Source organism: Eulemur rufifrons, chromosome 30, assembly GCF_041146395.1.
Source record: "Eulemur rufifrons isolate Redbay chromosome 30, OSU_ERuf_1, whole genome shotgun sequence".
NCBI lineage: Eukaryota > Metazoa > Chordata > Mammalia > Primates > Lemuridae > Eulemur > Eulemur rufifrons.
The window spans coordinates 53,153,918-53,168,804 of record NC_091012.1 but is presented as its reverse complement, the minus strand read 5'-3'; the positions used below and the strand labels follow the sequence as shown (position 1 = coordinate 53,168,804).

Genomic DNA, 14,887 nt, shown 5'->3' with positions numbered 1-14,887 from the left:
GAGTTATCCGACCTTACATGTCAGTAGTGCTGAGGTTGAGAAGCACTGGCCTAATCTGAGCTCAAAGGGAAACGTAAATTTCCGCTGTGCTGCTCCAGAACATAATACCATGCTTTCCAGGGCTCGATACTATTGATTTTTGGATTTCATGTGCTATTGCGTCCACTTTTGGGGATGGACAATTGAAGTTGACTATGTGGTGTAAATATTCTTAAATGTTAGAGCAGCAGGGATTTGTTTTAGGTTCCTACCTTGTTTTCTGCTCCCCTAAGTCAATGATTTTACACAAAATATTTCATATTGGTGGTTTTTAAACTGCATTCTGCAGAGTAGGTTGCAATGGACTGGACGTTTATGCCCCCACCCCCAAATTCATATGTTGAAATCCTAAGCAGGAAGGTGATGGTATTGGGAGGTGGGATTTTGAGAGAGGATCAGGTCCTGAGGGCACAGCCCTCATGAATGGGATTAGTGTCCTTGTAAAAGAGGCCCCAGAGAGCTAGCTCACCCCTTCCACCATGTGAGGACGCAGTGAGAAGGCACCCTCTCTGAACCAGGAAATGGACCCTCACCAGACAGAAGCTGTCAGTGCCTTGATCGTGGACTTCCCAGGCTCCACAACTGTGAGAAATACATTTCTGTTGCTTATAAGCTACCCAGTCTATGGTATTTTGTCATAGCAGCCCAAACGGGCTAAGACAAAGCTGTTTCATGGGTCTCATTAGACAATGGATGAAAAGAGAGCTGAGAAGTCAAAGCTTTGACCTCCACTCTATCTTAGTCATAGTTGCTTTGTTTTTATGTTTTATGTGTGGGGGTGTTCTCTGTCAAAATTGTTGGAAAATAGAGTTCAACTGCTAAGAAGAAAAAACATATTTGAATAATGCTGCATTATATAATAGGTAAGTTGTTGAAAATTTGAGTATAAATGTACCTTTTAACTTCCCTGTGGACTGGGAACACAAAGAGAAATCTTTTGAAAGAATATTCCTGCATTCTTTGTAAGATCCATACCTGTGAATTTTCATGAAAATTAAGGTGCGGGATGAGTAGCCCTTTAGGGCAGTGTTGGGGAGGGCTGTGGTGGGTCTGGGGAAGGGCAGTCTACTATTTCTCTGACTGTTTGATGTCTCCGCCACAAGACATAACTTCTGCACAGCATCAGAGGCCCTCAGGCTTGCAAACTGCTTGAGGGCAGAAGCTAGGTTACTGTCTTTTCTGTAGCTCCTTCAGCTCCCTATCATGGTTCTCTAAACATTTCATGTGTTCAATGAGTAAATACATGGTAAGGATATTGCCGACAGAGCAAGAAGCTTGTCTTTTCCTTCCTACTATCTCTGCCCCTTACTCTTTGGGCCCAGCTCTGGACAGATTTGTGAAGTAGGTCGAGTTTATCTTCGGTGCCCTTTGCTTTCCAGGTAATTCCTTTCTCCCAAGTGCCCAGTGGATCCTCCTGCCCAAGGTCATTTCACTGGCAAATCCCAGAAAGGCCTGTTCTTCCCAGGTAGTAACTTATGCCTGAGATCCCTCCTAATCCTCATCTAAGCTTACGTGTTGTGTGTCCTACTTCTTGCTCTCTATAGCAGTTCTACCAAGTTAGAGTCAAGCACCTGGGGGATGAGGATTACAGAGAAGAGAGCCTTCAAACTCTTGCCGGGACATGCAACTAGGGTAGAACACTTCCCATATCTCATTATCTCTAAGCACATAGCCCCACCCATGTAGGACAACACTTACCTGCCTCTCAAGACCTTTTCCCCCTTGAAGGACAGCTTTGTGTGATCCTAGGGTTTCTGGTTTTTAAGGGCAAGTAAGCCACAAAAACGTAAACATACAGCAACCCTTCCTTGCATTGCCATATCTGGCCCCTCATGGTTCAAAGTTACTGTCCACCACATTGGTACATTGAGAAAAGCATAAGCCTCTGCCAGGGCAGCCATTTCTCTCCATGTGTGGTTATTCTGTCCTGCGTTGGCACACAGGAAGTAAAGGCAACAAGTTACTTTATTTAAATCCCAGAGAATCAGTATTAAGGATTTATTGCTTCCTTCAGTTATCATGGTCATCATGTGCCTACTATGTACAAGGCATATTCACTGTGGTACATTCTGATAACAATGAACTCCTTAGTATATCAGTTTGTTTTCCGTTTACTCTGTCAGCTACAGTCTTTATGGAAACTGTGGTCATAAATGGTTCAGTAACAAAAGCAAGTAATGCTCAAACATAAAATTCAGGCAGCTTTTGAACTATCAGCTTCTATTTAAAGGCAAAACCAACTTGAGTACTCTGTGTGACTATAAAATGATGTCATTATTATCTTTTAGAAATAAACACGATAGAGTATACCCATCCAAAGAGATAATCTCCCCTTTAATATAGTCACCTTGAGATGCCTTTGTTCTATTGGTGTGGCAACAACTTCTTCTCTTTTGGGACTAAAATTAGACATCACCTCCTTCTTCCAGGGAGCTGGCCCTCACCCCCAAGACTGGATGCCCCTCTTCTGGGCTCCCAGGGCACCCTGTGCTTACATATGTCAAAACACTTGTTACATTGCACCGTTTCTCTCCCTTACCTGGCTGACTGCTCCCTGAAGGTAGGAAAGATGTCTTCTTTTATTTTTATATGCCTGGGGCCAAGCACACATAGGACTAGTTGCTCAGTAAATGCTTGTTAGTTAATTGAAAAATATCTCTGCATCCCATTTTTGGACCATCTTCAACAACAGCACATTTTTATGCTTTTAATGGAGAACGAGTTTTGGAAAACAAATGTTATTCAGAAACAAGTTGGGCAAATAAGGTGTTCATCAAGCTGCATAACTGTCGTTATTTTGAAATGAGCTATGATCATAATATATGGACTCGTTTTCTTCTGTGATTCATAAACTGGCTCTGAAAACAACTCCAAAGAAAGAATTACGAAAAGTTTTGAGCAATAGCAGCTTCCCTGGGCAACATCTTTGAAAGACTACATTTGCATGTTGAAGGTGCAACCTGTGTTTAGAGGAAAGTCAAATAAACAAACAGAGATTTGCCTCAAAAATTACCGAACACATACTCTAGGCAGCAGAGTGTATCATTTAGAGGTTAAGAGCATTACTCTGGGGCTGGACTGCTTGGGTTCAAGTCCTGGCTCTGCAACTCACTTAGTTGTATAGCCTTGGACAAGTTACTCGACCTGTGGGTAGCTTCATTTCCTCCTTTGTAACATGTAGATAAATAGCACCTCCCTCATTGGGCCATTGTGGGGATTGAGTTAATCATGTAATGTGCTTAGAATATAGGGCCTGGTACATTTAAGTGTTCAATAAAGGTCATTCTTATTATTATCATCATTATCTTTAGCATCATTACTATGTCCAAGGCACTGTATTAGATAATACTAAAGATAAAAAGCATTTTTCTACCCTCAGGAAGTTCACAGCCTTATGGAAAACATAGACATGATTTATGTTATAATACCACTTGATGGGTGCCCTTAGAAATGTCCACTGTCATTCTGAAAGCAGCACCTAATATGGGGAGGGCGTCTAGTACTGGTAGCATCTCAGTATAGTTCTAAAAGCCCTGGATGCCCTCCACTCAATTCAAAACATTGTATACTAAGAATAGGAAAGTCAGTACAACCAGGCTTGATATTCATGGTAGTGTTGAGAAGAGAAAGACCAGACTAAAATAGTTCCTTTTTTTTTCAACAAAGGAATGGTATGGATGTCAATATCTGGGAAAGTATTCAATGTTCCTTGCTCCATTTTGAATAGAAACCATTCTGGACAGAGAACTCATAGACTTTGACATCAATGTGTGTCTCTCCTAAAAAAAATCAGTTCCAGTTTCAAGAACTAAGATATAATGCTTCTCTGGTCCTGAAAGAATTGAATAACCTAGAAGAGCTTGGCATTGTACCAAGATAATTTAGAGCTATGCTATGGATTACAATTGAATCAAAATTTAAGAACAGCATTATTTAATAAGGACAATAATCTACATTTGGGAAGTATATTTTTTTCTTTCATTACTGTATCATTTCTTTTATTGTGTAGAGAACAATTTTCAATTAAAATATTGGCTTTCTTGTTTTAGCTACAGTTTTCCTTTCTCAGAAGTAGTTATGAAGATAACAATTTATGTTGCAATCGGTTATTTTGTATGATTCATGAAGAAACACTTTAAAAATAACTTTGTAATAAAGACAGAAAACTGTTTCTTCACGATTGTGATTCATCATAAATTATTTTTGAACATTTGGTAAATTGTAGTTCTGTGAACTTTTAAGAACTTTAAAACACTTTCAAGGCCCATTTCAGGCCTTTCTTTATGAATTCTGCAAAGGCTTCATTTTGTGAAGAAAATGGACTTGACGTTAGAGCATAGTATGAAACAATGTGGTTATATGTATTTCCTGCACTCTCCTCATCTTTACAGGTTTTTTTTTCCTGAGAAGTTCAAAGAAGTCAAGGAATTATTTGGGGGAATTCAAGTAACTGCAAAGAGAAACAGCATGGACCAGCAACCCTTCCAAATGGCAAGTTCTGTGTTCCTGGGCCCAACGGGCAAGCAGGAGGTGGGGTATGTATTGAAAGATTTCTCGTTCACAGGAGAGGAAGGTAAGGTTACCTTGCCGATTCCTTTTTGAAAAAATTAATTAATTAATTATTTTTTAGAGGCAGGGTCTTGCTCTGTCGCCCAGGCGTGGAGTGCAGTGGCACCATCATAGCTCACCGTGGCTCCCTAGGCTCAAGCGATCCTCCTGCCTCAGCCTCGCATGTTGCTGGGACTACAGGTACTTGTCACCATGCCTGGCTAATTGTTTTATTTTTTGTAGAGATGGGATCTTGCCATGTTGCCCAGGCTGGTCTGAAACTCCCAGCCTCAAGCAATCCTCCTGCCTTGGCCTCCCAAAGTGCTGGGATTATAGGCGTGAGCCACCACACCTGGCCTACCATGCCAGTTCTTAAGAAGAGACCTGCAGTGGAGCCACAGACATGATTTCTTAAAAAAAGAGAAAGAATGTGGCAATGGTAATTGGGGCCATGTGCTATATTTGGCATTTGTTCCAGGTCTACTTAGTTGAACTGAATTTTCTGCTTAAAGGCTGTAATGACTATTTGGGGAATGGGGAAGATACCACTCTGAGTTGTACACAACGAGCGCACAGCTGTCATCTTCATTTCCCCCCAAAGGCTGCTAACAGTTTGTCCTAAAAGGAGGGGTTTTACTCTGCTGCGTGGTCATGAGTAGCGCAATCATAAGGCATATCAACATTGTGGGGAAAATCTGCATTCTGACTATGTGTATGATTAACGCCCTTTGTGGACATGAATAACGATGCCTAGGGTTTCCAACCTCACCTGGAACTTCCTAAAGGCTCTGAAAGTGAAATTTTTACCAACTACGACTACTGTAATTCCTTTTATACTTCCAGTATCAAGATTTTTTAAAAATCTTAGCATAGACCTTACTGGCAATTTTAATTACGTTGTTCTTTCACAAGATCCCAAAGCATCCTAACCCTGTATCCTGTGAGCTTCTTGCGTCCTTCCCTACTTCCTCGTGGGCCCCCTTAACCCAAGCACTTTGAGTCATGATGCTATCTCGGGGCCGCCCGGGTCCTTTCTGCATTGAAATGCCCCACCTAATTCTCTCCTCTCTAGGCGATGCTCCCACTTCCCAATCAGTATCCCTCCTCTCTGGTCCCTCAACCTCAAAATATCCAAGGGCATTTGTTCCCTCAAGGCTCTAATTTGATGTTTTGAAGGAAAAGGAGTAGAAGTTCCTCTGGAAAGTTCATGAACCCTCACTTGAAATTATAAAATCGTATGCATTTGGAGCAGGGGTCTTCACAGATTTCTTTGAATTCTCAAAGAGGTCAGTATCCCCCAAAAGATCAAGAAGGATGGTACTCAGTTCTAGTGCACTAAGGTTGATACAGTTTCATTTGAAGATTATTTATATTTTCCCAGAGAGTTCCTGGAAATAATGCCTTAACCTGAAGAAACAGTTCTATAATAAAGGAAAAGCACTCCAATGGGAGGGAACATATTATTTGGGAGAAGATTTGGGGCTACCTCACCACATTATGTAGGCAACTATGTTTCCTGCTGTATCTGTTTAATAATGGTGACAAGGAGATACCTGCCTTCTTTTTCACCCTGTGGTTATGTTCATAATGAATACCAAGATACAATACATTTTAAAATGTTAACACCAATGCCAAACTGGGGCAAGGAAGCATTAAGTCCACCTAAGTTTAGCAAACATTTATTGAGCAATTACTATGTATAAAGCACAGTGCTAGGTGATATAAGATAGAAAGATAACTAAAATCCTATAAGGTCTGAACCTTCTAGAACGTAATAATCCCTATGGGGGCAGGGGATAGAAACACAGAGACACACATGCACACATATATGTACATAATACTAGTGTAAAACAGAGTATGAGATATACTGCTGCACAATATGGGAGAAGAAAGCATTAATGCTAACTGGAGAGTACCTAGGAAGCCTTAACTAAAAGTGGAAACAAGGCCACCAACCCTCAACCCCCTGGGCCCTTCCCCTTTTCTGATCCCCTTTTCTGAACAACTACCTTTTGGTCCTATTTTTCTTCAACAGATTCAGAGATGAGGCCCATTTTACTTAATTTTTTCTCCTTTTTTCTTTATTAGGAAATATTTCAAACCTGCAAAAGGTATATTAAATGCCGTCATTAATACCCCGGTGCCCACCACCCACCATTATAGATATTGTTGAAGTACTCACACACTAGAATTCTCCTCTTTCATAGTGTCCTCTGCTTTTACTAGCAGCTTTGAAAGATGAGCCTCAGTGAACCCTATCTTCTGTTATTCATGTTCTTGTGTAATCCCCACCCCCCACCCTCCGAGCATGGGCTGGACTTAGTGACTTGATTCTAATGAATAGAATAGGACAAAAGTGATAGAGTGTCAAATCTGTAATTAGGTTACAAAAGGTTGTGACTTCTATCCTGCTGGCACTCTCACTCTGAGGAAGCCTGCTGCCATGTTGTGAGATGCTCTATGGGGAGGCCCACATGGCAAGGAATCAAGGGAAGCCTCTAGGCAACAGCTCGTGAGGAACTGAGTCCTTACTCCAACAACCCACAAGGAACTTAACGTTGATGACAACCATGGGACTGAACTTGGAAGCAGATGCTCCTTGGTAGAGCCTTCAGATGAGACTGCCTCCCCAGCTGATACCTTGACTGCAACCGCGTGAGAAAGCCTGAAGCAGAAGACTCAGCTAGGCCATGTCTGGGTTCCTGAAAATGAATGCTTCAAGCTGATGAGTTTTGGGGTAATTTGTTAAGCAACATGATAACTATCAAGAATAGACCTTCCAGGAGGTAACCACTAGCCTAAATGTGCTGTTTATTATTCCCACGTGTGTGTGTGTCTCTGTGTGTGTGTGTGTGTGTGTGTGTGTGTGTGTGTGTGTGTATATATTACATTTGCAGGATCATTCCCATGCATGTGTGTGTATACATATGTGCATAAATTATATTAAATGTTTCTAAAATCCATTTAAATGTCATAATATTTGTATCCTTCTGGAACTAGTTTTCCCTTATTCAGTTTTCCACTGCCACCACTCAATCTTTGATCTTCCAAGAGATCTTTCTCTGTCTCAGCCCCTGTGAGTTCTAGTCTCCTCCCTAGCCCAGCCCTTGGTGTTCTAGTTAGTGTACCTGCGACAGTCCCAAGGCAGTGAATTAAGCCTGGTCCTACCTCAGATGAAGCTCAGCTTCTTCCCATATTGCTCTCTAAACCAAATCTGGGCCTAGGCTCTTCAGCATTACAGAGGATTTTAGGCATACCTGGGTCATCACTTTGGTTTCCTTTAGTAATTCTGCTTTCAAGAGCAGTGTGCATCTTAAAACTTAATGTGTATAGGAGTTACCTACGGATTGTGTGAAAATGTGATTTTGATTTACTAGGCCCATGAAGAGCCTGAGATTCTGCATTTCTAAAACACTTTCAAGTGTTGCTGATACTGTTGACACATGGACCACCTATTTAGTGCAAGGTTCCACAGGCTAGACATCCATCTCTCGTTTTACAAAAATTATTTTAACTTGACGTTTTAATTTATTTTGGACAGCAATAAAGGAACTTAAAATAGGCTTACCCAATGATGGAATGTGATAGCTTTCAAAGAAGGTAAGATAGGCCAAAACAAAAACAAATAATGTAAGGAAACTTTTTACTCAGTGTTATTTATCTAAAGCAAGCCACAGAAAGGAAATAATAAAGATGAGAGTGGAAATTAATGGAATTCATAATAGAAAAATAAGAGAAAATCAATGAAACCAAAAGCTGGTTTTTTGAAAAGGTCAAAATAATTTTTACAACTTCAGCTAGATTGACCAAGGAAAAAAGAGAGAAGACTCAATTACTAGAATCAGAAATGAAAGAGGGAACGTTACTACAAACCTACAGAAATAAAATGGATTCTAAAAGAATACTATGTACGGTCGGGTGTGGTGGCTCACGCCTGTAATCTTAGCACTCTGGGAGGCTGAGGTGGGCAGATCGTTTGAGCTCAGGAGTTTGAGACCAGCCTGAGGAAGAGCGAGACCCCGTCTCTACTAAAAATAGAAAGAAACTAGCTGGACAACTAAAAATATATAGAAAAAATTAGCCAGATATGGTGGCACATGCCTGTAGTCCCAGCTAGTCAGGAGGCTGAGGCAGGAGGATTCCTTGAGCCCAGGAGTTTGAGGTTGCTGTGAGCTAGGCTTACGCTACGGCACTCTATCCGGTGCAACAGACCGAGACTCTCTCTCAAAAAAAAAAAAAAATGAACACTATGTACAACTGTATGCCAATAATTAAATATTAAATGGAATGGAGAAATTCTTAGAATGATGCAATCTACTGAAAGTGACTCAAGAAGAAAAAGACAATATGAATAGGCCTATCAGAAGTGAAGACATTTAATGAGTAATTAAAAAACCTGCCCACAAAGAAAACTCCAGGTTCACCACTGAGTTCCAACAAACATTTAAAGAACTAACACCAGTTCTTCACAAACTCTTCCAAAAATAGAAAAATACTTCCCAACTCATTCTATAAGGCTGATATTCCTGATACCAAAACCAGACAAAGACATCACAGGAAAAGAGAACTATAGACCAATATCTTTTATGAATATGGATGCAAAAATCCAAAACAAAATACAAAAAAAACCTGAATCCAACCAGATAAAAAAAAAATTATGCACTATGAAAAGTGGGATTCATCCCAGGAACATAAGGTTGTTTTAACATCTGAAAATCGATTGATACGATATAGCAATTGAATAAAAAGCAAAATTGTGTGATCATCACAAAAGATACAAAAAAGGGATTTGACAAAACCCCACACTATTTTTCCCTTTTTCTTTTCTTTCTTTTTTTTTTTCTTTTTTTGAGACAGAGTCTCACACTGTTGCCCAGGCTAGAGTCCCGTGGCATCAACCTAGCTCACAGCAACCTCTGACTCCTGGGCTCAAGCGATCCTCCTGCCTCAGCCCCCCGAGTAGCTGGGACTACAGGCATGCACCACCAGTTCCGGCTATTTTTTTTTCTGTTTTAATTGCCTGGCTAATTTCTTTCTATTTTTTAGTAGAGACAGGGTCTCGCTCTTGCTGAGGCTAGTCTCAAACTCCTGACCTGAGGCAATCCTCCCACCTTGGCCTCCCTGAGAACTAGGATTACAGGCGTGAGGCTCTCCTGTGTTTTCTGATAGAAGTTTATAAAAAGAAAGTGACTAGTTGTATTCCACAGCTAATTAGTGGCCAAGGCTAGGACTTGGGCCCACTTTTTCTGAGCCTCTGCCTCTTTTTTTGAGCCTCCCTGGGATGAAAGGGTTTGCTACTCATTAACACTAAATGGAATGGAAAGTTGAAGAATGACTTGCAGCTCAAGGATTGAAAACCCTAGTAGTACATTGATGAGCAGTTAAAACTCAGGTGAAGTACTGTACCTCTGAAATGATTATATACTGCTTAGCAGTCAATGGGGAAAATAGGACTTGAATTCCTTAAAGGAGATTTACACAAAAAGATCTAGAAACTCATCTAACAGTGTTTTCTGATGAAGTGAACAAAAGATGTCAAGGTGGAAAGCCAGGGTCCTGATCGGACTCTTTCTGGCCGTGAGACCTTGTACACATTATTTAGTCTTCCTCAGCCTCCACTAACGCTGATACCTAAGTTACTCCCAAAGAGAGTCAACTGAGGTCATTCACACAGTCCCCACATCAGCTCTGTCTTATCCTCAATTGCTGTTGAACCCTCCGCTTCTGTCTGTTCTCACTGTTCTGAGTCCTCTTCATTCCCCTCTCCACATTGCAGCCAAGGAGATCTTTCTAATAGGCAAACCTGGCTATACGGGTCATCTGCTCCAAACGCTTCAGTAGCTCTCTACTATTCTCAGAATAAAAACCTCAATTTCTTATCCTGGTCTCTAAGACCCTTCGTGGTGTGGTACCTGCCGGTCTCTCCAGGGTCATGCCACACTACTCCTCCCTCTTAAATCCTAGGCTCCAGCCATACCCCAGCGAGCCAGCCTCTCTGACGTCCAGCCTTCGCACTAGCTTCTTGCTCTACCCAGAACACTCAGTGCCTTCCATCTCCTCCTTTCCTTCCCCTGACCCTGTAACATTGCAGAATTCTGTGTCCATTCTACCCATCTGGGAAGCCCTCCCCAGTCTGAACTGCTCGTCCTCTGCATCTCTCCCCCGCCATAGCACGCTATGCTTCTGTCTTCTTAGCACTCACCAGCCTGGTCGAAACAGCCCTTTTCCTTGTTCATTTCTCCCACTCACTTCTGCTGGACTGTGTCTGACTCATCATTATGTCCCCAGTGGATCTTGTCGAATGAATGATACATTTTTAAATGCTTTGTAAACTGCAACTTGCTATACAAGTCTTAAGTATTATATAATATTGGGTCTTAAGGATTATAAAATATTATATCATATTGTGATGAGTGATGTAGCTGGGTTTGCTGGGGTTACTTAGCATTGTTGGCCTACTCACTCATTTGATAATAACTAACATCACACTTCAAGTACATCATTGTAGTTCCTTCTTAGGCCCAATACTAATAAAGGCTATCACTTAGTGAGCACTTAACCTGGGCTGGGCTCTGTGGTAAGATTTTACATGTTTGAGCTGATTGACTCAGCATCACAGCAATTGTATAAGTTATTAAAAGCATCTATTAAAAGCATCATTCCTCTTCTTCAGATGGAAAAACAGCTTGTCCAATGTCACATAGCCAGATTTTGAATCCAGATTTTTCAAGTTCAAGATCTGTGCCCTGCCAAAGTCTTCAGATAAGGAAACTATCAACAGAGTGAAAAGGCAGTCCACAAAATGGGAGAAAGTATTTGCAAATCACTTATCTGATAAGGGATTGATATCCAGAGTATATAGAGAACTCCTAAAACTCAGTATCAATTAAAAAAAACCCCGAAATTGATTAAAAAATGAGCAAAGGCTTGAATAGACATTTCTCCAAAGAATATATAGAAATGGCCGAAAAGCCCATGAAAAGATGCTCAACATCATTTTTTTCACTATATTTCCCATGTTTACTGTGCATACACATATACACAATGTATTTTTAAAAATGGGCTATACGATATATAGTTTTATCACCTGGTTTACAACTAAATGTATTGTGCACATTTTCTCTCTCCTACGACAGTTAAAATAATTATATAGTTTAGAGAAAACGTAATTTATTAAGCAATCTCGTTGGGGAAATTTAGATATAAGTTGTTCCCAGGAAGACGTCATTCTTCTTACAATGCCTTGAGAAAAAAGGGAAGTCCTTGTCTTATACAGCTGTTTCTAGATGAGGGAAACTTGCTCTTCAACTTAGCCTTTTAACTTGCTTCCCTACTCCCACCTAATCACCCAGCAAGTAGCCCGTTGTATCTTTTCTAATCCGTCTCTCCCATGTGCTTTTTTTCCCTACCCGATCTCCCTGGAACACGTGCAGACAGACTTCCATCATTCCAGCACTCTGGTCCTGCCCTCCATTTCCTCCTCTTAAAGTCTTTCTTTTCTTTTACAGATACTATCTTGATTGATTTTGATCCAGTCTACTCAAAACTTTATCCTCAGTTCCACGTTACGAGTAGCCTTCAATAATCTGAAGACAGAATGCAATTGTTTTTTTTTTTATTCTTATTTGAGCATATTGTGGGGGTACAAACGTTTAGGTTATGTATATTGCCCTTCCCCCACCCCGAGTCAGAGCTTCAAACGTGTCCATCCCCTAGACAGTGTGCATCACACTCATTATGTATGTATACACCTGTCCCCTCCACCACCCACATCTCCCCGACACCCGATCAGTGTTATTCCTAAATGTGCTCTTAGGTGATGGTCAGTGAAACCAATTTGATGGTGAAGAATTAAATTGTTTAAAAGAAAATATTAATAAGAAGGCCTTGCTAGAGTTACATATATCAAGAAACATAGGACTTGGGCACAATGTAGAGATAGCTGGCTTTGTCTGGAAAAAAAAATGTCTGGGGAGAGGTAAGAAGTAGCTGGCACTTTAGGAAGTGTTAGGTACCATTATAGAAATGTATTCATTATTTTAAGGCAACTAACAAATGATCATCTTTCAGTTAGGACATTGGAACAGCAGTCTTTACTGGTCATGAAATTTGCATGGTATCTGAACTTGTACTTCCAGAAAAAGTCAAATGTCAGTTAATAGTAACTTTGTAGAGAAAGGCAGATGCCAGCTAACATAAAAGTGATCCATGCAGACAGTGGTATTTCTGGAGTCCCGGAAGCATCGGTGGGCTCAACCGTCGTCGCATTGTCGTCACACCCAGGTAGAAACGTCTGAGGAATGCAGCGGAGCTCACCGTGCCAGCATCTGCAGATGGAGCACTTCTTGGGCAGCCAGGTGTCATGGGGTATAGTCCCACAGTTGTCTTTGCGTGAATCATACTGGCAATTTCGGCCGTAGAAAAAGGGGAGGCAGGCACAAAAGGCCCCCAGCATGCAGGTTCCCCCATTCAGACAGCAGGTTCTGTTTAGCTCCTTCTGGCTCTGTATTTTCATGGGTGGCACGAACAAGGAAGACCGAAGAGGAACTGCAGGCTCCTCCTGGGACCAAATGCTGTCATTTCTGAAGGCCACATCTCCCTGAGATGGATCTGTAAGTTTGTGGGCCAACCCAGCAACTAATCCCAGTTCAAAAGCTGTGGAAAAGGCCATGATCAAAATCACACTGGAAGAGAAGCGTGCCATCTTCCTGTAGTCCGTAGCTCTTAATGGTTTAGGGGTAACAAAAAAAAAAATGTTAGCATGGCTTAATTCAGAAAGTCATTGTCAAAACACCCAAAGGAAAACATTAATTTACTAAAGTGAAAGTGGCAATTTAAAATGAAAAATATCCCAGATGAGAAATATACTTTCCCCAAAAGGTCTTCGGAGAAGCAGGAGCCAAGCGGGAAACTCGCTCAACATCATTAATCATTAGGGAAATGAATATCAAAACCACAATGAGATACTACTCACAACCATTAGGATGGCTACTATTAAAAAAAAACTGTAAAATAATTAGTCTTGGCCAGGATATGGAGAAATTGGAACCCTTGTGCATTGCTGATGGGAATGTAAAATGGTGCGGTATGGAGGTTACTCAAAAAAATTTATTTTTTTTAAAAGTACCATATGATCCATCAATTCCATTTCTGGGTATATACCAAAAAGAATTAAAAGCAGGGGCTAAAAGAGATATTTGTATACCCATGTTAACAGCAGCACTATTCACAATAATCAAAAGGTGGAAGCAACCCAAGTATGCATCAATGGATGAATGGATAAACAAAATGTGGTATATACATGTAATGGAATATTATTCAGCCTTAAAAAAGAAAGAAAGCCAGGCACAGTGGCTTACACCTGTAATCCCAGCACTTTGGGAGGCTGAGGTGGAGGACCACTTGAGGCCAAGAGTTCAAGACCAACCAGGGTAACAAAGCGAGAGATTTCATGTCTAAAAAAAAAAAGAAAAAATTAGCTGGGTGTGGTGGCATGCCCCTGTAGTCCCAGCTACTCAGGAGGCTGCGCTGGGGGGATCGCTGGAGCCCAGGAGTTTGAGGTTCCAGTGAGCTGTGATTGCACCACTGCACTCCAGCCTGGGTGACAGAGCAAGACTCTGTCTCGAGAAAAAAAAAAAGGAATTATTCTCACACATGCTACAACACGGATGAACCTTGAGGACATTATGCTAAGAGAAATAAGCCAGTGATTAAAAGACAAATATTGTATGAATCTAAGTACCTGAGCTACCTAGACTAGTCCATTTGATAGAGACAGAAAGCAGAATGGTGGTTGTCAGGGGCTTGGGGGAAGAGGGACTGGAGAGTCAGTGCCTGATGGGTGTAGAGTTTTGGTTTTGCAAGATGAAAAAAGTTCTGGAGATGGATGGTGATGAAGGTCGCACAACAGTATGAAGGTACCTAATGCCACTAAACCATGCATGTAAAAGTGGTTCAAATGGTAAGTTTCATGTTCCATATATTTTACCGCAATTTAAAAAAAAAAAAAAGATCTAGGCCCTGATTCTAACCATTTCTTCATCCTGCCAGAATCTTCAGATGATTTCATCTTGATGAATGTTTGCTGCTTTCCCTTCAGATAACCTGCCTTTTCTTTCTTTTTCCTCCCAAGACCAGACTGCTCTGGGCTAGGTCTCTAGAGCCTCCGCATTGGGCAGTGTCCCTGATGAGGGCGGGGCCCAGCCTTAGACCTCCAGCCCACTCAAGTCCTGGGAAGAAAATGCTTACTCCCAGGGCAGCCGGCACATATTTTACCCATAACAATTGGCAGATGGCTGTG

General features: G+C 41.2%; 1 protein-coding gene across 1 annotated transcript; it reads right to left on the bottom strand.

The window, feature by feature from the left end:
* Positions 1-12,742: 12,742 nt before the first annotated feature.
* On the bottom strand, positions 12,743-13,258 carry LOC138378683 (protein Cripto-like). The gene has a single exon (XM_069464046.1). It carries the CDS (start codon positions 13,256-13,258, stop codon positions 12,743-12,745), a length of 516 nt encoding a protein of 171 aa, XP_069320147.1.
* Positions 13,259-14,887: the final 1,629 nt, after the last annotated feature.